The sequence below is a fragment of the Pan paniscus genome, chromosome 5 (genome assembly GCF_029289425.2).
Source record: "Pan paniscus chromosome 5, NHGRI_mPanPan1-v2.0_pri, whole genome shotgun sequence".
Classification (NCBI taxonomy): Eukaryota; Metazoa; Chordata; class Mammalia; order Primates; family Hominidae; genus Pan; species Pan paniscus.
In genome coordinates this window covers 158,160,364-158,184,179 of record NC_073254.2, presented here as the reverse complement: position 1 = coordinate 158,184,179, position 23,816 = coordinate 158,160,364, and the positions used below count along the sequence as shown (strand labels likewise).

The 23,816-nt window shown below is 39.6% G+C and overlaps 2 protein-coding genes across 2 annotated transcripts in view; one reads left to right on the top strand and one right to left on the bottom strand.

The window, feature by feature from the left end:
* Positions 1 to 23,816, bottom strand: part of ARFGEF3 (ARFGEF family member 3) — a 187,463-nt gene that overhangs the window by 122,378 nt on the left and 41,269 nt on the right. The window contains exons 3-4 of the mRNA XM_034962938.3: positions 15,321 to 15,402; positions 12,400 to 12,531 (exon numbers count right to left, since the gene is read on the bottom strand). Of these exons, the coding sequence (XP_034818829.3) occupies positions 12,400 to 12,531; positions 15,321 to 15,402 (214 nt within the window). The remainder of the gene's footprint in view (positions 1 to 12,399; positions 12,532 to 15,320; positions 15,403 to 23,816) is intronic.
* On the top strand, positions 3,840 to 5,295 carry PBOV1 (prostate and breast cancer overexpressed 1). Its single transcript, XM_034962939.3, is given in 2 exon segments — positions 3,840 to 4,445; positions 4,447 to 5,295. Coding segments are annotated over 2 exon segments (408 nt in total). The 5' UTR covers positions 3,840 to 4,097; the 3' UTR covers positions 4,507 to 5,295.

The window sequence follows — 23,816 nt, the reverse complement described above, 5'->3', positions numbered from 1 at the left end:
CCTCCAGGAATTGCTAAATGTCCCCTGAGGACAAAATTGCTCCCACCTGAGAACTACTGTTTCATTCATTTCTGTCCCACATGCCTTGTAGACATAACTCAGAACTTCTACCAACAAGCTTGTCTAACCCTGCGGCCCATGGGGCACATGTAGGCCAGGACAGCTTTGAATGTGGCCCAACACAAATTCGTAAACTTTCTTAAAACATTATAAGTTTGTTTTGCAATTTTTTTTAAGCTCATCAGCTATCGGTAGTGTTAGTGTATTTTATGTGTGGCCTGAGACAATTCTTCTTCTGATGTGGCTCAGGGAAGCTAAAAGATTGGAAGCCCCTGCTCTACAACACTGTTCCAACTCCAAAAGGCTGACAGCTAGAATCTAGGACTTCCAGAGAAGAACTAGGATGAGCCACTGATCCTTCCCTTTGCTGCAGAGACTGTGGATTAGAGGGCACAACAAGTAGCTGGGCTACAACCTCAATCTTTATTTTTGACCCTAAGAAAATGCATTGTTATTTTATTTCATAAAACATCTACCACTATTAGCAGGTTATCAACCAAATCACTTTCTGGCTCAACTTGCCAAATTTCTGGCAAACAGCTATTCTGAGAGATTTTTTAGTCAACAGATTTTGCTAGAGCTCCTAAATACTCAAGGTGGAAAATCTTTCAAATTCCTCGTTGGTTTATCGTCATGCCACGGGTTCTTTTCTGGCCTTTATTGATTGCCACTAGAAATAAGTTATTGATATTCATTAGATATGCCCTTAGCACTGAATTCTAGGAAATACTGTAACAGTGATAGTCACAGAAAAAATATGTAAATATTAGTTATAATTAATTTAGCTAATTCACTTGAACAAATAATCTGTTCATTATTTACATTTTCTTCTCCCTTCTAAACATTCTCCCCTGGCCAAGTCTTATAACTGTCATCTCTAACTAGAGGACTCACAAATCTATTTCTAGAGTCAACATTTTCCCCAGGTTGTAATCCTTAGTTTCAGTTTCTAAACATCACAAATAAATATTGCCATATTAGACCAAATAATTTCTTTTGTGCAATTCCATGAAAATCACATCAACCTCACTAAGGCTCTAATATGGTAAACAGCTAAACATTTCTTGTTCTAAAATTCTTAATTACCCCTGTAGATATCCCCATCAACAAACAGAATCTATTTCCCCACCTTTTAAATATGAGGTGTGGAGTGACCATTAGCTTGAAATGACCAATGGGACATCAGCAAGCAAACAAACCAAACCCCCAAAACACTTGGGGCCTCTGAGTTCCTCAATTTTCCCTGCCACTGCCACCATGTAGATAACCTGCCATGCTAGAAAATGAAAGACCTTATAGAAAGAGGTATGAGTCTTCCCACCTGGACCTGATGCAGCAATTGTAAGTCAGCCAGCCCCAGCCAAGCCACCAACTGACCAAAGATGTATGAACAAGCACAGCTGGGATCAGCAAAAGAACAGGACAGCTGAGCCCAGCCTGAACTGCCTACTGCATTTTGGGGTGGTTTCCGATACATGAGGCATAGTCTCAACCATATTTATTTTAGAATATGAACTTGCTTTACTATTTCAAGTGAATTCTAGGAGATTCAGCTGTGTTTATATGGCAAGGGAATTTAGTTGGTCAAGATGAGATCTACTAATTCCAACCCTTATGAAGAACAACTGGATTGGTCAGTTATGTGTTGATTACTGCTGGATGATAATATGTGATTAAGATGGGAAAAAGAAATTACTGTGGAAGGGCTGAGTTGATGTCCTTCTAGCAAGTGTATTAGACATGAAGACCAGCAAGTGTATTAGAACTTGCACCCAAAGGTTGAGTGGAAAAGACTTATTTTTTTGTTCCATTGTACAAGTAGTTCATGTTTTAGAAATAGACTCTAGCCTAAAATTTCAGTAGAATGCAGGATGCATTTTCTCATAGAAATAAAGATATAAATTACAGATAGTTGCTTAGGGCAGCCTACAGATTTCTCTTTCATCCAGAACATACAGGAAGTATTCTGTATTGGCAATAAATACAATGGAAATAATAGAAAAATAAAAATAAAAAATTCTTAATTATGCTAACATTAAAACTGTACTTAAAGGACTACATAGATATAGATATATAGAGAGAACCATGTGGAAAATGCTTATGATTTAAAGTATAAAGCAAGAAACAGGTTGGCTTCAGTGGCTCACACCTATAATCCTAGCACTTCGGGAGGCCAAGGCAGATAGATTGTTTGAACACAGGAGTTCGAGACCAGCCTGGGAAACATGGCAAAACCTTGTCTCTACAAAAGAAATACAAAAATTGGTTGAGCATAGTGGCGCACCCAGTAGGCTGAGGTTGGAGGATCACCTGAGACCTGGAGGTCAAGGCTGCAGTGAGCTGTGATTGCGTGATTGCATCACTGAGCTCTAGCCTGGGTGACAGTGAAACCCTGCAGAAAAAAAGAAAAGGAAAAGAAAAGAAAAGAGAAGATAAAAGAAAAAAAATCCTATACATACAATGAATGTAACTATAAACACATAAGTAGATACGGTGAGAAATCAGTATATAAGAATCAGTCAACATGATGGGATTTACAATTAACTTTTTCTCTTTTGGAATGCCCATAATGTTAAACTACTAGCACTTCTTTAAATTCATCTTTTAAAATATTATACACACACACACACACACACACGCACATATATGTCAAAATTTAAATATAAATATTGAGACCTGATAATATGAACTCAGTCTCTATCTCTTAAATTAGCCCCTTAAGACCATCACTCAACCAGAAACTCTGGCTGTGAGTCCTGCAGGCAACTTGGGCTTTCCCTTTCCCACCTACTCACTGCCCATGTCACTGCCAGTCACCAGCTGCTCCTTATTCTGCAAACCACGTCAGTGCACTCAGCCACACCTTTCTGCATTCAGCCCAGGTGGCCCCTTCCTACTGCCACCTACCTGGATTAAGTCCTGGTACCTCTGGCTCAGCCTCTTCCAATAAGATATTTCACGATGCCAAAGACTTGGTTCTGCTGATTCCTGAATCATCCTGCAAACCCATCCTCCCTCTCCTCACCTTCCATGTTTAACACCCAGCTCTGGCTGGATCACTTGCCTGCTTACAGAGAGCAGGCCCTCTAGAGCCTCTTCAACCTCCCTTTCAGGCTCATCATCCACTATCCCTCACCAATCTCAGTTTCCATCCCCAGGACTTTTTTTCTCTACCAAGAATGCCCTCTCTCCCAACATAATTATCTGAATCCCACCTACCTTTCAAAGTCCAACTCAAATAGTATCCCCTCCTTAAAAGGATGTTCTGCCCTGCTAAACATGCTTCTTCCTCCTGAATGTGCCTCCTGAACTTTTCTCCTGATTAAACATACACAGCTACCTTGAATTGTGGTAATTGGCTGCCTCTTTATTGCTTTCCTACTGAATTATAAACCCTTGCCTTTGAATATTTTGTTTTTAATCCTATATAGTTTTATGCACTGTTGGCAACAAAAATATATTTCCTTAATAAACCAATTAAAAAAAGGTCTAAAAAAGCAACAAATTTAAAAGTTCCACGACTTATTTTTTCAAGTTTAATCTGTAACTAGCAGATTTTGACTTAATCTCACAGCTGGGTTTTTAAGAAGTCAAATTTCATTGGTATGCTCCAGATAACACCCTCACTCCTTCCTTTTCTCTTTCCCTCTCAGACTCTCTGCAGAATGAGAGCCTCATCTCAAATTGTCTCTGCCCATACAAACACAGAACTTTTGATAGTTTTATTGTTGATACTTATAGACCTGACCAAGCAAGCTCCTCAAGATAGGGTTGTTAAAGGGCTACAGCCAACCTGATTCTCTACATCTGAAACAATAATTACAGAGCTCTTCTGGAATAATCAAATCATAAAACTCTACCTCGTAGGATGGAACAGAAACATTGGCTCAGCTAAAGAGTGGGTGTTTTCCTTAGATTGTGGAATCATGGCTGATGGTTAGGACCTTAAATATATTGAGGTGGCTAATTGATGTATAATAATTTACAAAATTATTCTTCTATGCTACAGAGCTACAATTCAATTTACAGTAGTAAATATGAGGGCCTTCTTAAGGAATCAGAAATATGAGGATATGCACAACATTATTCACATTTTACAGATCAGAAAATTGAGGCACTGATTAAGTAACTTCCCAAGGCTACCAGGCATTCTAGCTCCAGAAACTGTGCTCTTACCATTCTGCTACAAGGTATTTCGAAAAAAAGAAAAAGTAAAAAGAAGTCAAAAGGCAACAGAGTTCATTGATTATTCCATAGAACAGTCACACCATGCAATTCTCACACCCTTGCAGACACACTTGACCATGAAAGGTTCCTCAATGAAATGTTCCTCATTATCTTCAGAAGCCATATTATTCACATTGACTTTGCAGTTAACTCAGACCCCTACGTCTGGAATGCTGTCTTCTCTACTTATCCAAAACTATACATCCACAGATCATATAAACTCTCAGCCCTGCTGCAAAGCCTTTCCAGAAAAATAAAAATGGTTGAAAAGGCAATTCTGCTACCAATGACTGTTTAAGCCCAGCCAAGTAACTGAACCATTCCAACTTCAATTTACTTATGAAAAGAATTTGATGATTTAGGAGGTTATTTCAATTCTAAAATACAAACCCATGTTGATCTTTCTCAATCTTGAACTCATAGATTATTATCTATTATCTCAATTTAGTTTGTTATTTATCCTAGTGGGCCATTAAAAACTACCACATGTGTTTCTGTCTCTCCATTAGTCAATAACTAAACTAACGAGCAATTAGTAAGCCATGTGCCAGATGCTCTGCTAGGCACCAGAGGGATAAAAACAATACTTATAGTATATCACTAATTTTCGCTTAGTAACTAGTGAAATTTTCAAGTCATGCCTGAGTCAAGAGTTTAGGAGACATTACAATGTGTAATGGAAACCAAGGGAAGTGAAACTTTGGATAAGTGGGGACTAGTGTATTTATATATTTAATTGATTTCTGACTCTATCATTGGCCTCCAAACACAGATTGTGTTTTTCTTTGGTTTTGTTTTCTTCACTATGGGATCTTCTGTGCCCAGCACAGTGCCTGACACATAGAAAATAATCAAATATTTGCTGAATAAATGATTAAAAAATCAGAGAACCTTCCCATTCTATTTGGAACTATAGAACATCCAGAGTAAGTGATGAGGGCCTCTGCATTTATATGCGCTTAAATTAAGATTATGTGAGAAAAGTTTAAAGACACTTAGTAGAGTGATTTTGAAATATAGTTAACACTTGGAAATGGTGGTGCTTTAAAAAGATATTAATAGATAATATGAAAATCTCCATCTCAAAAATAATGCATAAACTATTTAAAGGAAAATCACATCTCCAGGCTTTCAATGTTTGTTCATTAGTTTTTCATATATTTTTACCATCTGCTGAAGGCAGTCATATCAAAGGGTAAAGAAAGATGGGAGGAAAACTCAGTAAGAATTATATTAGTCTGTTTGCAAAGTAGAAAAAGATTCTCATCACTCAACCTTATGAGCAGGAAGAGGGAAGGCTGTTTGAGAACCATTTACTTAGCAGAACCACATATTTTAGACACTTCCCTGCATTAACTGCACAAACAATATGTTTGCAAACTTGTTAGATCAACCTCCAACAACGACACATTCAGGAGTTAAATATTTTTCATCAAACATTGGATTTTTCCTTAACGCTAGAGATTGCTACAAATCTTCTGAAGTGTCTCAATGGCTTCAGGCTAAGAAGAGATTTCTCCCTGTTATAAGCAGCAAGACAAATTAGCCATTTCACTCTCAAACTTCACTAATGATCACATTCTTTCCAAAAGGAACTCTAGAAGACCAAATGCCCTGAGTTAAGAACATCAAAACTAACCATCTGAAGAAACTTCCCAAGTGTAAGACTCTGCCATTAAAACATTACCGAGAGGGGACTCAAACATAGTCTTTCTTCCTTTGTCGTGTTTCTTGCTCCCAGACCAAGGCACTGACGACAGTACTGATACATAATTTAAAAGCACACTCCCTTCCACTTTGTAATACCAGAACTCTAATTGGACACCCTGAAGCTTAGGACTACCAGCCATACAAATAGTAAACTCTGTCCATGATTCACTCATCTGTGTATTTTCTATAGATGTTTACTAGGCTTTTGTTATATAAAAATACCCCGGCCAGGCACGGTGGCTCACGCCTGTAATCCCAGCACTTTGGGAGGTGTGTGGATCACCTGAGGTCGGGAGTTCGAGACCAGCCTGACCAGCATGGTGGAACCCCCATCTCTACTAAAAACACAAAAAATTAGCCGGGTGTGGTGGCACATGCCTGTAATCCCAGCTACTCGGGAGGCTGAGGCGGAGAATTGCTTGAACCCGGAAGGTGGAGGTTGCGGTGAGCTGAGATTGCACCATTGCACTCCAGCCTGGGCAACAGGAGTAAAACTCCGCCCCCCCCCCCAAAAAAAAAAACAACAACAAAAAACCAATGGTAAATTACACTCTCTTTCCCTTTCCCCAACACACTCTCTCTCTCTCTCTTTCACACACACACACACACACACACACGACCGATTAGCTAACTTAGTGGAAAAGACACTTAGATTCCTTCTTCGTATGTGAATTTAGCTCACAGGACTAGCGAGGGAATATCATTATCACGGGAAGACACAGAAACCACACAGGACTCTGAGCCACTCCTAGTTTTACCCCTCCTTAGCCTGTGACTTGGCTTTTCTGCTCCATCATCTACACAAGAAGAATAGCAGTGACTAGCACCCACAAGCCTCTCAGGATAGATTTGGCAGGCAAGGTAACCCACCACTTAAGGGCACAGGTTTAACCCCAGGCTGAATACTGCCCTGGTCATTTCACTAGCTGTGTGACCTTAGTATCAATGTGTCTGGTGCATAAAAAATGTTAAATGATCAGCCCCTGTCATTTCTCCTTTAAAAATTGTAAAGCACTCTACGAATATTCACTTCTATTATCTAAAAATGCACATAAAAAAGACACCCAGTAATAGAATATTCATCAAATGCTCTCTCAGTGTCCAGCATCATTTCCTTCCTTATCGCCAAAGCCAGCCTGCCCTCCCCAGATAGGATGCCCACATCTCCCACATGCTTACAGAGGCGAACGGCCAGCCATAATTCCATTCGGCAGCCTTTGAAGACTCAGCCAGCTGTATCAGTTAATAACCTCACTAAAGGTTATCCATCAGAAAGAAGGGAAACAAGTCCTAACTACTCTCGTCAGAGAAGTCATTAGATCCGTACATGGCTCCTATACAGTCTGCCTGGCATTTATGGAAATAGCACACACCATAGGAAAATGTTGCCAAAGCAGACAAGTATTTAACCTAAATATTCAATAGTCTACTACTCCATTTCCAAGGTAATCTATCTTCAGAGCCTCTTTCTGATTCTGTACAGTTCTGACCATTTATTGTTTGCTCAAGCTGTAAAATTTTTCTTTGGGTTCCATAGCCATTTCAATAAATCAAACTTGCCTTTTCTCCCCTTCCTGTTAAATAGTAAAACCATGTAGAATAGTTCCTAGACTAAGTGATTTAACCTCATTCCTATTTGTCAGAAGCAGGCTTCACTGATTTTTTTTAACCCTCTGATTGAAAGTCTTCTTTCTAAATGAGAATACTATCCTTGGAATATTGGATTTCATTATTGGCCTGTTTCTGTTTAATCTTGGAGAAATCTCTACAAAAAGGAAACTATATTATTTTCTTTCCAGAAATTTAATACAATTGTTCCATACTCTTTAGAGTGTGACATGGTTCAATTTTCCATGTTTATAAGCACTAACAGATACCAATATGTGAGTAAAACGCATGATCTAACTTCTAAAAAATAACACCTAGGATCCGTTATAACAACGTGCTATGCTGTGGTCGGACAGACAAAAACTGCATGGTGTGGCCTTATCCCTCCTGAATAGCATATCCAGACCAACATTTGAAGATGTCCACCATATCTTGTTTTAAAAGGTTTGCTGTGCCTACAAAATACTTATATAAAATGACTGGAAGATTTTTATAGGAAATTTCTTAAATAATTTATCATCAGAATGAGTCATGTAGAAGTGCCAAGACTAAATTAACATACCCTTCAGATGTAATGGAAATCCAGTCTTTTCTCTGGGGACTCATCTAATTCTCTCTTCTATAATTTTTGGGAGAATACAGTAAAAGCATTTAATACAGTAATGGTATTAGCAAAACAAGGACTTATTTAAGAGGCTTTACCTGGATCATTACAAGTATTACCGAATTATAAGATAAAGGGTGTGGGCTTCTGGAGATTATTAAAAAGTTGATATAGAAATTCCTCATTCAGAGAGAAGAGGGATAAAACTTATTATTCTAAGCCAGAAAGTCTACACTGTGAACCAATCTCTATACCAAAACAAGTATTTTCAATCTCAGAAACAGCAAATGATTATGGAGCCCTCACTTGTGACCTATCAAAGTCAGGTTACCATCAAGTTTTATTTGATGTTAATAACAACATTACCCAAAGTATAGTTATCTTGTCATTAATTTTCTAGCAGCTTGGCCAAAATGTTTATCAAAAAGTATACTTCAAAAAATTAACTTCAGGCTAGGTTTGTTGTGAACTGAAATATTTTTCCCCAATCCTAATATTTAAATAGTTAAAAATAATGGTATGTTTCCTATCATCTCCCCATCACCCCTCCCTTCTAAGCACCCCAGTCTCCAGCAATCATTATCTTACTCTCTACTTCCGTGAGATCAACTTTTTTCGATTCCACATGTGAGTGAAATCATGGTATTTGTCTTTCTGTGCCTGGTTTATTTTATTTAACATAGTATCTTTTGGGTTCATCCACAGTTATAGTTAAGTTGGAGGAGTAAATTTTAGGAGCTCTACTGTATAGCAAGATGACTATATTTAGTGACAATATTTTTTTTTTTGAGACAGGGTCTTACTCTGCTGGCTACAGAGCAGTGGTACGATCTCGGCTCACTGCAACATCTGCCTCCTAGGTTCAAGCAATTCTCCAGCCTCAGCAACCCAAGCAGCTGGCACTACAGGCACACACCACCATGCCCTGCTAAGTTTTTTTTTTTTTTTTGAGATGGAGTCTCGCTCTGTCGCCCAGGCTGGAGTGCAGTGGCACGATCTCAGCTCACTGTAAGCTCTGCCTCCCGGATTCATGCCATTCTCCTGCCTCAGCCTCCTGAGTAGCTGGGACCACAGGCACCCGCCACCATGCCCGGCTAATTTTTTGTATTTTTAGTAGAGAAGGGGTTTCACTGTGTTAGCCAGGATGGTCTCGATCTCCTGACCTTGTGAGCCCCCCAGCTCGGCCTCCCAAAGTGCTGGGATTACAGGCGTGAGGTATTTTTTTTAATTATACTTTAAGTTCTAGGGTACACGTACACAATTGAAGGTTTCTTACATAGGTATACATGTGCCATGTTGGTTTGCTGCACCCATCAACTCATCATTTACATTAGTTATTTTTCCTAATGCTATCCCTCCCCACAACAAGCCCTGGTATGTGATGTTCCCCGCCTTGTGTCCAAGTGTTCTCATTGTTCAATTCCCACCTATAAGTGAGAACTGCGGTGTTTGGTTTTCTGTCCTTGTGATAGTTTGCTGAGAATGATGGTTTTCAGCTTCATCCATGTCCCTGCAAAGGACATGAACTCATCCTTTTTTATGGCTGCATAGTATTCCATAGTGTATATGTGCCATATTTTCTTAATCCAGTCTATCATTGATGGACATATGGGTTGGTTCCAAGTCTTTGCTATTGTGAATAGTGCTGCTATAAACATACGTGTGCATGTGTCTTTATAGCAGCATGATTTGTAGTCCTTTGGGTATATACCCAGTAATGGGATGGCTGAGTCAAATGGTATTTCTAGTTCTAGATCCCTGAGGAATTGCCAAACTGACTTCCACAAGGGTTGAACTAATTTACACTCCCACCAACAGTGTAAAAGCGTTCCTATTTCTCTACATTAACTTTTTAAAATTTTTTTGTAGAGATGTGGTTTCGCCATGTTGCCCAGGCTGATCTCAAACTTCTGGGCTCAAGCCATCCCCCTGCCTTGGCCTCCCAAATTGCGGGGCTTACAGGCATGAGTCAAATGCCCAGCTGACAATATATTCTTGAAAAACGTAAACAGTGGCTATTATGTGCTGTCACCACAAAACTGATAACTATGTGACATAATGCATTTGTTAATTAGCTAGATTTAAGCATTCCACAATGTATACAGACTTCAAAATCATGTTGTACATGATAAAGCATACTATGTTATCTGTCAATTAAAAAAATAATAGCATGTAACAAAGGCCCTTATCTTTTTAAGCATTTTGGAAATCTCATTGTAAAGACTGACAGATTTATTGTTTTTCTTTTTTCTGACAGTGTCTGACTTTCCTCCCAGACATTAACTAAAAGTATCAAGGTTTATAATGGTGTCACTGGAGAGTCCATTAAGAGGTTTTCCACGATTTCTGGTGGAGTTAACCTGTGTCAACTCCTATCTTCGGCAAGGCTAGCAGAAGGCACTGCTGGGCTGGATGGAATCAGAAAGCAAGTACAAGTTTTCAAAACAGGTGCGACTGTTGACATAACCATTAAACATTCTGCTTCTGCATAGCTCCTAGAAGAATGGGTACTTCCTCATTTTAATTTTTAATACAAATTTCTGTATTCCACAAAAACTATTCCTGGAAGAATTTCCAGAATAATATGTAATCTGACTTGCATCTCTTAGTATGACAGCAAAGCTCACTCTCCAGTATTTGGAGCCCTAATAGCAGAAGAAAGATTCACAGGTTGCACTTTGAAGTTACAAAAGTGATTAGCGTGGCAGTTGGTCTTGCCTCTTTTTCAGGAGTGGCACAGATACAGTGGAGAAGTCAAACAAAGCTAGAAGGGGTCACTCTGTGGTTCCTAAGAATGCACAGCTGCCAAACTGAAAGGATAAGGCAAAACTGTACATCCCAGAATCAAAGAGAGTTAAAGATGAATGAGATCCTAAAGATCAGCTAGCTCAGGCATCATCATGTTCATTATATTTAAGAATCAGTTGGGATGCTATGAAAGCTGCACATTCCTACTCCCATCCGCTGAGATTCTGATTCAGCAGCAGGAGGCAGTAGTGGTACAAGTAGTGATATATAACATTTCTAAAGCACTAGCTTTGTGCCAGATACTGTGCTATGTTCTTTACAAATGTCACCTTATTTAATTCTCAAAACAATCCTATTGGGTGGGTACTACTATTGCCCCCATTTTACACACAAGGAAATCAAGGTAGAGTGACTGAGGCATCTGCCCAAGGACATTCTGCTAGGAAGTGGAAGAGTAAGAATTGAAACCCAGACAGGCTGGCTTCAGAGTTTGAGCTCTTAATCATCACCTGAACTACCCACCAACAGGGTTAGGGTGAGGCCCAGGACATCAAGAGAATGTCATGACTGCAGTCAATCTTTTCTGAATGGAGAAACTGAAACCAGGAGAAGTGTAGTCTCTTATCCAAGACAAAAATCCTTCAGTGCATTTCCAGGAAGAAATCCACCACGGGATGACACCAACTATTCCTGAATATTCCTCAACATTTGTTCCCCGAGAGAGGAAAAGGACAGAATACATTATTAAAAGCTTTCTTGTTGGTTCCTGCTGTGTTACCATGACCAAGGTGCTGTTACGGGGCAGAGTTTCTGTCCTTTCTGCCCAACTCACCATTCACTCAGAGAATATGACACACTCTGGTCAGCATAACGGACCCCCAATCATGGTGATTCTTAAAAGAAAGGGAAAGCAGGAGGGAGAGATGCTATCCCTAAAAGGAAGGCAGTACTTGGAATGAGAAAGGTAAGTTTCATATAATTTGAAGGAGAAAAAAAAAAAGATGTGTATTCTGACATGCCTCCCAACTGTGGTCTTTCTCCCCCTAAACTGACCATTCTGAAATCTCAGTATATATCAAAACATTATTATTATTATTGCTTTGTTTTAACATATGCAAGCAGGCAGAATACCCAGAATAATCAGATCTACCCCACGCTGGAACTACTCACATACATTCTCTTAAAAGATTACAAATACACTTTCTAATGGCCTTTAATGCAGAACGAGGCCAAATATCTCAAGGATTGATTGAAATTGTCCCTTTTGATGTTAAACCATCAGGGTAATTTAGGGGGACCATGAGCAAGAATAACAAGCATCCGTTCCAAATGAAGATGAGCTAGCATGACCACAACGCAGAGGCATTTTCAGATAACAAGTGCAGGGGATCAGGATGTGTTCCTGTCCCAATGACGCACACTCGTGGCCACGTCAAACCAACCTTCATCACTTCCACCTGCAGGTCCTCGTTGAGCGAAGGCGTCACTTTCACGGCATTCAGGATCTGATTGAGCAGCTGCTTCTCATCAGAATCTGTTTCCATGGATACAAACCTCTCTTCCGACAGAAGCTTCTGTAAAGAGGTACAAGGCAGTGATCACAGATAGGCTCTCCCCTGCTGCCTTATTTGGTTGTATCTTATTATGGATTGATGATCAGTTTTCTTACTGGGGAGGCGTGTAGCTGGAGGCCATTAGGAAAGAACTTACGCTATGTAACGTTAAAAAGAAAAATGCGGGCAGGGCAGTGGCTCATGCCTGTAATCCCAGCACTTTGGGAGGCTGAGGTGGGCGGGTCATGAGGTCAGGGGTTCGAGATCAGCCTGGCCAACATGGTGAAACTCCGTTTCTACTAAAAACACAAAAATTAGCCAGGCGTGGTGGCGGGTGCCTGTAATCCCAGCTACTCGGGAGGCTGAGGCAGGAGAATTGCTTGAACCCGGGAGGCGGAGGTTGCAGTGAGCCAAGATCGCACCACTGCACTCCAGCCTGGGAGACAGAGCAAGACTCTGTCTCTAAAGAAAAGAAAACTGCATGCAACCTTGAATAAACCGTTTTTGGCAAAGACCTTTTCCTGCTATTGGATTATTCATTCTAAATTCCATCAAGTGAAACCCTAATGTGCCGGCCATATAAAGTATTTAGGTGGTGGGAATGGAGAATGATCGTGCTAAGAGGAAGCTAGCCCTACCCACTAGTCACGCACACACATACGCTTTCTAAATGTGGCTTCGTCACAGGAAAGAAGGTCTTGTAGACAAGATCATTTTTCAGGTTTTTATCTTTTTACTTCCTAATGTGAGCTGTCATTTATCCAGGAATTATTTAGGAATCCAGAAATCTTCATGTATTTCCCCATCAGAAAATGCATCCCCCCCCACAAAACCTCAACAAGAAGACATTCATTGTTATGAGGTAGACTCCCTCACAGGATAGGCTTTTTCTATCTCTTTCTCATTTTCATAAAATTCTTTTTCAGATTGTACCAAAATCCACCTGCCCACAACTTCTACTCCTTCATCTTCCCCCAGAGACAAACAGATTAAGCTTCTAAAATATCTGAAACCAGCTATCAGGTCCACCTAAGTCTTGTCTTCTCCACACTAAACCTCCTCAGGCTCCTCCAAATGTTCTCTCCAAATGAAACCAGATAAGGTTTCACTTGTGCTTAGACTGTGGCCTCAAGAGTGGTCTGATATTAACTAGTGATACATAATTTGGATCACAGTCTCTGGTCAAATGAGCTTAGTTGGTTGTCACAGCACATTCTATGCCTGTGAATGAGGCATACAATTTCACCCTGAAACCCCTAATTCTCATTCACAAGGACTGCAATTAAGCTATTTTCCTCCATGCTGTCTTGGTGCAATTGATTTTTGAGACCCCAGTATAGACCTTTATATTTATCCCTATTCAATTTGTTCTTTTCCAAAGGGGCTTCGAGTTGCAGCCTGTCAAGAACTTTGAGAATTCTGATCCATCCAGTGTAATAACTCCCTCTTTTACCTTCACACCACTGAAGACCTTGAAAATAATATTTCAAACCTTTTTACTTAAGACTCCCTGAAATTTTGCCTATATTCTTTCAAAAGGATTTTTTTTTCAGAATCATGTGGTATACTCAGGAAAGCTCAGAATTAGAGTTTACATACAATTTATTTTTACTTAAAGTGATAAAAACTGAGACGCTCTAAAAATATGCCTAAAGTTAAGAGGAGGTAGCAGGGGATGGTAAAGGGAAGACTCACAGCCCACCAAGTTGCTTCAGTAAACACGATTCAGTAAGCCCTTGAAAATATGGCACTGCAATTTAGAATATTCCAGGGTTAAAGAAAAAAGAGAGAGAAGCTAAATGCAAAATCTACACAACATTAGAGAAAAAGGAACAAAAGTGACAGATCAAAACAAATTCTCAACCATTTTTATGGTTGGCCCAATTACCTTGGAGAGAAGCAAAAGGTTTTTAATAACATTATTGCTAATGTTTAAAATATTCAAATGCTGCTGTGTATAAAAATATACATTATCTAATTCCAATCTGCTGGGGGAAAAAGAACTGTTTTCTCACTATTTCATAAGTTTTATCTCTTAAAAGGTATTGGGAACCTCTCTGAACTCAAAAAGCTAACTATGAAGCAGTTGATACTGACATAAAAAAAATCTGACAAATGCCACCATGGTTTATCCATCGCCACACTGAACAAACTCCTGCAGGCTTCAACTTCACAGTGCTTTTCTCTTAGAGGCCAACCACTTTAAAAAGTATGTATATTTACATAGTCATCACCTTTTTACCATCAGAATTAGATCCATTATGTTTGGTGTAAAACACAAACCAAAAAAATGTATTCAAGCAAATCTGGTTTTTCTTGTTAAACCAAATTTCTTTTTTCTTCCTAGTCTTGCTCTGGACATAAAAGATAATAATCCATTCATCAGTCTAACCGTGGAATAAAAAACAAAACAAAATCTTTCCAGTTTACCATCAATTTTTATTATATAGAACCATAGATGTTGAATGTATACAAGATTTGAATTGGTATGAACTTGTCGTCTCTTTTTTGGGATCCCTTACTCTCCTGAAAGATGTCACACACACAAAAAATCCCTATCTGTGTGGGCTTAGCTAGGTCCACATGAATCAGTGTCTGATCACAAAGGTTCAATGAAATAATGCTGTGTACAGAGAAATTCTGGTGAATATAAGAAATTCCTGTTATTCTCTATAGTTATTTCCTAGTTCAATCAAATTTCTGCCTGAGTCTTTAAACAGCCAGTATTTAAAATGTTAACTATTTGCCCTTTCAATGCCAAAGTGGCCTGTCAATTTCTATCATCCCATTGCATTCAGTCAAAGCCATACCTGCATCCCTGCCAAAGCATGTTGGGCCAGCTTCACATTCTTGGATTCCAAAGCCAACTGGAGAGGCAGCAGGCATTTCTCCCTGGCAAACACAAAAATAAGGACAACATGTGAGCTCAGTAAAGCTGGCAGTCAAGTGATGTAAGCCTTATGTACACCCACCCCCAAATGCCACTACACACATACACAAAAACTATAACCAATAATAAAAATGCACATGGGCTTAAGAGAAAACACAGCAAAGAAGCTGTGCAGAAATGATAGCCCATCAACCCCTTGCCTTCTTGGTATGGCTACAGGAAGAGCAAACACAAAGACTTTCACTAATTATTACCTGGTACACTCATTAGTACACATTGGGACCCCGGCCAGTCTGTGAACATGCTTTGTTCTTTCCGAAATTAACAGCACTGCTCACACCCAGCACACCTGGGGGTGAACAACTCTAGGAAGCATCATTAAGTAGATTTCTATGCCTTGCTTCTACCTCTTCCTTACCTGGAAATTATATGCATCACCATCAGCACTCTGTCTCATCAATATACATCAAAATTCTATTAGTTTGTCAATTCCTCCCCAACTCAAAGAATTCAACAATTTATAAATTTAACATTTGCTTTATAGTCTCCATCAAGAAGTAGATCTGAGTCTTGTGACAGGTTCTTAATGAACATGTTTCCAAGACAGAAATACAAATGAACCATCAATAGCATTGGCCGATAAGAGGTGCCTAGATGCAACATTATCTAGTGTCAGGGGAGAGGCAAAAAAAAAAAAAAAAAAAAAAAAGGGAGAGATATTTGGATATTTTAAAGCTTAGGGGGAAAAAGGGCATTAAAATATTTTAGGAATAAACCTAAAGAGTTACAAAGACAAAAATGTCTGTTAGAAGCATCTACTCTAAATAATTAAACAACAGACCAAGAATTTTAATCAACCCATTATTTCCCTATGGAGTTACACTGGCACAAAAATAAAATGTGACTTCATTTTACCAGGTTTCTCCACCCCCACTTAAACCAGAGTAGGCCCACTCTTATCTGTTTTATATTTTCAGCATAAACTGAAAGATACATTGATTTTTAGAGTGTGAAAGCTACCACATTAGACTATAGGATTTCATCATTGGAGAAATAAGGGTTACTGCTGTAGAACACAATGAAATACAAAGTTAATTATAGCTCTGATTTCTCCCTGTCCACTCTGCAGCTCTGCTGCTTTTCCATGGAATCCTTCCATCAGCAGCTTCATAACCGATGAAGCGAGAGTCACACACTCCTTAATATAATGCCAGCCACACAGACTACAAAAACAGACCATCAGGAAAAACGTTTGCCTTCCTAACCCTCACCTTGCCCCTCAACAACCCAATGTTACAGTATCCATTTTTATATGACAATTAACACTACAGCCATTTTTCATTAGATTCATCCTTTGACAGATGGATAAATTACCCAACTCTGTTACATCCAGTTGGAGGCTGTAACTTTGTCACTGTTGTCTTACTGTCGGCTTGTCACAATTACAAGGCAAACACTGTGGTGCACTCAATTAGTGCAGGAATAGCTGATTTTTTTCCAATTTTGTTTCCTTTATGCAATGATAACCAGTTTAAGAGCTTAGAAAAATTAAACGGAGGTATGAAGATAGAGTGAGAAGTAGGAACCAAGGGCAGATGGTAGGCTAACAGAAGCAGCACAGAACTTCATCTGTAAACCCCTGAAACAATCAAATTTCCACCAGGATTAATCCACTGTGAAAGAACTTTCCACTTGAATTTGGAGTCAGATTGGCCAATGAAAGGGCATAATAGCAGGGAACAAGCATGGGGGTCCAAAAGTCTTACAGCCTAATAGCCCAGGGAAGAGGAAATATATCCCGTAGCTATGAGCTAAAAATGTACAAATATTTACACATTACTCACCAAGGGCACCCAACAAGATTGGATGCCATGTCCAGCAGCAACAAAGACCCTTTTGGAAATCCTCAACGTGTTGACCCTTGGAAAGCAGCAATGTGTTCGCCTATCTATATTACTCTGCCATCTGTGGATTACTGCCATCTGCAGTATTAGCCCTTGAAATCCTTATTCCACTCTCTCACCTGCTTATACATTCACACGAGTGATACTGTTGACCTGAGCCAGGTTGTTGACAAATGCTAGGATCTCCAGGTTGCACCACCACCAGGAGACATCACTGAACTGTTCCCCATGCAAGCCATGGTCACAAGGCAGGACTGGTAGATGAAGGTGGTTCAACTAGGTTTTGGCTGAGTTGAAAGATATGAGTGTTTAGTAGAAAGAACATGGGCTGTGGAATCACACAGACGTGAATCCAAATGCTAGGCATTGATAAGTTTTGCAGTCTCAATTGAAATACTAAACTATGTGGGTCTTAGCTCCCCTATCCATAAAAAGGGCATTTGAAGACCAATCCTGCAGAGTTGGAGTATAATATGTAGATAATATATGTATCAGAGGTTGTCAAACTTCTTTGGTAAAGAGCCCCGTAATAAATATTTTAGACCATGCATTCCAAATGGTCTCTGTCCTAACTATTCAACTCTGCTAAAGCACAAAAGCAATCACAGACAATTAGTAAATCAATGAATGTGACTATGTTCTAATAAAACTTCATTTACAAAAACAGGCAAAAAGCCAGATTTGACCTACAGGCTGTAGTTTGTCCAGCATTGATATAGACAAAGTGCCCAATGCAGATCATGATCTTCAGCATGGGATGGGCAAATCGAATCTTTTTTTTTTTTTTTTTTTTTTTTTGGAGATGGAGTTTCATTTCTGTTGCCCAGGCTGGAGTGCAATGGCGCGATCTCGGCTCACTGCAATCTTTGCCTCCCAGGTTCAAGCAACTCTCCTGCCTCAGCCTCCCAAGTAGCTGGGTTACAGGTGCCCACCACCATGCCCAACTAATTTTTTGTATTTTTAGTAGAGATGGGGTTTCACCATGTTGGCCAGGCTGGTCTTGAACTCCTTACCTCAGGTGATCCGCCCACCTTGGCCTCCCAAAGTGCTGGGATTATAGGCGTGAGCCACCGCGCCTGGCCTCGAATCTTTTTATGTACCCAGAAAGATTTTGCACAGAACAGGGGCTAACTGTCCTGGGAAGGTCATAGCAGAGGCAAGCATGGCATCAAGATCTCCTTTAGAAAATAAATGCATTGGCCGGGTATGGTGGCTCACACCTGTAATCCCAGCATTTTGGGAGTCCAAGGAGGGCGGATCACGAAGTCAAGCAATAGAGACCATCCTAGCCAACATGGTGAAACCCCGTCTCTACTAAAAATGCAAAAAAATTAGCTGGGCATGGTGGCATGGGCCTGTAGTCCCAGCTACTCAAGAGGCTGAGGCAGGAGAATCATTGAACCTGGGAGGCAGGCGTTGCAGTGAGCCAAGATCATGCCACTGCACTCCAGCCTGGCAACAGAGTGAGACTTGGTCTTAAAAAAAAAAAGAAGATAAATGATTTGGGGAAATATCACTATAGACAAAGATTTCATCTGGATATTAAACCAAGGCACTCCATCATTCAACCATCCATCCGATCATCCATTCAATGTTTGAGTGCCTCCTGTGTGCCAGGCAGCATGCTGAGAGCTAGGGAAGGGCCAGCAAGAACAGGTCACAACAGGTACCTGCTTTCATTAGTATTCATGGGACAAAGAAAGAAAAAAGAAAATTAGCACTTATTATTTATCTCATCTTAACTTTCACTACAACCTTCTTGCCCTTATTCTAAATTTGAGAAAATTGAGACTCAGAAAGGTTTTGTAGCCTGCCCAAGGCCACACAGTTAAAATGTGTTGGAGACAACTCAAACCCAAATTCATCTGACTCCCAAGACCAAGTTCCTTCCAACCTCCTTTGGTCTCATAAAATCAGAGCAAAACTAGAATAGATGTGCTTCTTAACCCATTTTAGTTCTTAAGCACACACACACACACACACACACACACACACACACACACACACACACACACACACAATCTGGCAAAGGACCCTCTTCCTAGAGGAGGGTGCCTATCATTTCAGGGAATCCACAGGTCCCCAAACCTCAACTCTACGTGGATCCCAAGTTAGGAGTTCCTGTCCTTAGGGTAAAGAACTCTGCTCAACATTCAAGGTCTGTATCAGAGAAGAGGGCAGTGTAACCTGGCTAGGGTTCTGCTAGGACTGCCTTTGAAGAGATGCTACACTGAGCCCTGGGTAGCTATGTGTGTGTGGGTGTGGGTGTGTGTGCATGTGTGTGTGTGTGTGTAGGTGTATGTGTAGGCTACTATAATTTTATAGTAAATAAAATTCTATTGTTGAAATTGAGGACCAATATTTTAAGAAAATGTCTACGTCAATAGTGCTATTTATTGCAAAGTAGTTGCTTTTGACCATATCTGCAACAACAAAATAGACATTTACTTAAAATGAAATGCTTAAAAACAGGGTTTTTTTTTTTGCTAGTAAATACTAGTAAGAACAAAAGTGTACCCACCAGTCTAATGCTCTTAAACAGCTAACAAAAATCAACGTGAATGAAAACAGTTTACTGTAGTAGTAACATGGTTGGCAGCAGGGCCATAATAATCTGTATCCAAGGCCTCTCATCCCCTCAGACCCAGCAGCCCCTAGAGTAGTATCACAAGCCTCAGATCCTGACTTCAATTGGAAATGAACCCATATGCAAAAGAAGGAAATTCATGGGGCATAACTAATTTTGCTGCTTGCTCTGTGATATCATAAAAACCCTCCTACCTTCATTTTTTTTCTAAAAGTGATTTCAATGAAAGAGAAAACAGGCCTGTTAATTGGGTCTCAGGATGAAATTTATAATGAAAATGCAACATGGCACACACTCAATCCCCTTTGCACACACTGTACTGGAATAAATAATCTTTTGATCTTTCTAGATGCTGCCTCATTGGGAAAAGGGCATAGCAAAAACCAACATTCGATTACATTAGGCGATTATTTTTTATGCACAGGCACGTGCAAATTTATTCTTGCCTAACTAAATAAAGGCAGTGGCCCCCAGGTTTCATGTCCTGACATGCCATTATTTCTTAAAGAAGAATAATTAGCAGTGCTGCATATGCATGAGGAAGGCATCATCCGCACTGTGATGCTGCATCTGGTCATGTCAAGGAGACTGAACCTATTTCCTTAACTGCATAGTCATGGTTAACAGACCAGCTTTATTAGGCTAACAGGTAACAATGGACAAAGGGAAATTAAAATAGGGAACAAAGGAAGAGTTAGGATTTACCAATAATTATCTTTCAATACAAGCACCAATGTGAACTTTTAAAAAAAAAAATTGTTCGTAAGTTATTGGGGTACAGGTGGTATTGGGTTACAAGAGCAAGTTCTTTAGCGGTGATTTGTGAGATCCTGGTGCACCCATCACCCCAGCAGTATACGCTGCACCATATTTGTTGTCTTTTATCCCTCAACCCCCTTCCACCCTTCCCCTCAAGTCCCCAAAGCCCATTGTATCATTCTTATGCCTTTGCGTCTTCATAGCTTAGCTCCCACATATCAGTGGGAACATACGATGTGTGGTTTTCCATTCCTGAGTTACTTCACTTAGAATAATAGTCTCCAATCTCATCCAGGTCATTGCAAATGCTGTTAATTCATTCCTTTTCATGTCTGAGTAGTATTCCATTGTATGTATGTACCACAGTTTCTTTATCCACTCATTGATTGATGGGCATTTGAGTTGGTTCCACGATTTTGCAATTGTGAATTGTGGTGCTATAAACATGTGTGTGCAAGTATCTTTTTTGAATAATGACTTCTTTTCCTCTGAGTAGATATCCAGTAGTGGGATTACTGGATCAAATGATAGATCTACTTTTAGTTCCTCAAGGAATCTCCACACTGTTTTCCATAGTGGCTGTATGAGTTTACATTCCCACCAGCAGTGTAGAAGTGTTCCCTGATAACCACATCCACAAAAAACATCTACTTTTTAAAATTTTTTGATTATGGCCATTCTTGCAGGAGTAAGGTGGTATTGCAATGTGGTTTTGATTTGCATTTCCTTGATTAGTGATGGTGAGCATTTTTTTGTATGTTTGTCAGCCACTTGTATGTCTTCTTTTGAGAACTGTCTATTCATGTCCTTAGCCCACTTTTTCATGGGATTGTTTTTTTCTTACTGATTTGTTTGAGTTCATTGTAGATTCTGGATATTAGTCCTTTGTCAGATGTATAGATTGTGAAGATTTTCTCCCACTCTGTGGGTTGTCTGTTTACTCTGCTGACTATTCCTTTTGCCATGCAAAAGCTCTTTAGTTTAATTAGGTCCCAGCTATTTTTCTTTGTTTTTATTGCATTTGCTTTTGGGTTTTTGGTCATGAAATCCTTGCCTAAGCCTATGTCTAGAAGGGTTTTTCCAATGTTATTTTCTAGAATTTTTATAGTTTCAGGTCTTAGGTTTAAGTCCTTAATCTATCTTGAGTTGATTTTTGTATAAGGTGAGAGATGAGGATCCAGTTTCATTCTCCTACATGTGGCTAGCCAATTATCCCAGCACCATTTGTTGAAAAGGGTGTCCTTTCCCCACTTTATGTTTTTGTTTGCTTTGTTGAAGATCAGTTGGCTGTAAGTACTTGGGTTTATTTCTGGGTTCTCTATTCTGTTCCATTGGTCTATGTGCCTATTTTTATACCAGTACCACACTGTTTTAGTGACTATGGCCTTATAGTATAGTTTGAAATCAGGTAGTGTGATGCCTCCAGATTTGTTCTTTTTGCTTAGTGTTGCTTTGGCTATGCAGGCTCTTTTTTGGTTCCATATGAATTTTAGAATTGTTTCTTGTAACTCTGTGAAGAATGATGGTGGTGTTTTTATGGGGATTGTGTTGAATTTATAGATTGTTTTTGGCAGCATGGTCATGATCAAGTGGGTTTCATACCAGGGATGCAGGGATGATTTAACACATGCAAATCAATAAATGTGATATACCATATAAACAGAATTAAAAACAAAAATCACATGATCATCTCAATAGATGCAGAAAAAGCATTTGACAAAATCCAGCATCCCTTTATGATTAAAACCCTCAGCAAAATTGGCATACAGGGGACATACCTTAATGTAATAAAAGCCATCTATGACAAACTCACAGCCAACATAATGCTGAATGGCTAAAAGTTGAAAGCATTCCCTCTGAGAGCTGGAACAAGATAAGGATGCCCACTCTCACCACTCCTCTTCAACATAGTACTGGAAATCCTAGCCAGAGCTATCAGACAAGAGGAAGAAATAAAGGGCGTCCAAATCAGTAAAGAGGAAGTCAAACTGTCCCTGTTTGCTGATGGTATGATCGTTTACCTCGAAAACCCTAAGGACTCCTCCAGAAAGCTCCTAGAACTGATAGAAGAATTCAGCAAAGTTTCTGGATAAAAGATTAATGTACACAAATCAGTAGCTCTTCTATACACCAACAGTGACCAAGTGGAGAATCAAATCAAGAACTCAATCCTTTTTAAAATAGCTGCAAAAAATAAAATATTTAGGAATATACCTAACAAAGGAGTTGAAAGATCTCTACAAGGAAAACTACAAAACACTGCTGAAAGAAATCATAGATGACACAAACAAATGGAAACACATCCCATGCTCATGGATGGGTAGAATCAATATTGGGAAAATGTGAACTTTAAGTAACCCCAAATACATTCCTGAATGTTAGGCTGATTCCTCTTTGATGCTCTGGGTGAGAAGAGGCACGAAGATATCTTACATTTCTGAGGTCTGCTTATACTCTAAAATTCTAGGATTCTGTGATCTAAGCCATTTATCAAATAACTGTCTGAATTTCTTCACATCATAATCATAGGTCTGGTTGAAATGGCTTAGATGTGGCTTACAAAGTAACATGCTACACATGTCCCTATTTACTATTTAATTATAACTTTTGAAGGTAGACATTTAATTTTCAACCAAACTGAAACTAAGAGAGATTAGGTTACTTGTACAAGGTCATACGTTTGCAAATGACAGAGTGTGATTCAGACTTAGACCATCTCTTTTCTTTTAAAAAAATATTAAATAGACACAGGGTTTCACTATGTTGCCCAGGCTGGTCTCAAACTCCTGGCCTCAAATGATCTTCCCACCTCAGCCTTCCAAAGTGCTGGGATTACAGGCATGTGCTGCCATGCCTAGGCTAGGCCAATTTGTTTTGAAAATCTATGTCCTCAAGCCTACGCCATAACGTCTACACGGAGAGTCAGCTCCCACCAACTATGCGAAGGGCACACTGCTTTAAAGTGGTAATTCAAAGTCCACTATGTTAAGAATGGGGACAGGCATCAAACAAATAATGTGAACTCTCTTATTTCAAGTGATAATTCATGAAGCAATGCATTATGTTGACAGTTGGCGTGTAGTTATGAGAAGGTGTAGGCAGTGTGGATATGTGGAAAAAATCTGGCTTTGGAACTAGCTGCTGAGTTCAAGCCACAGCCAGCACC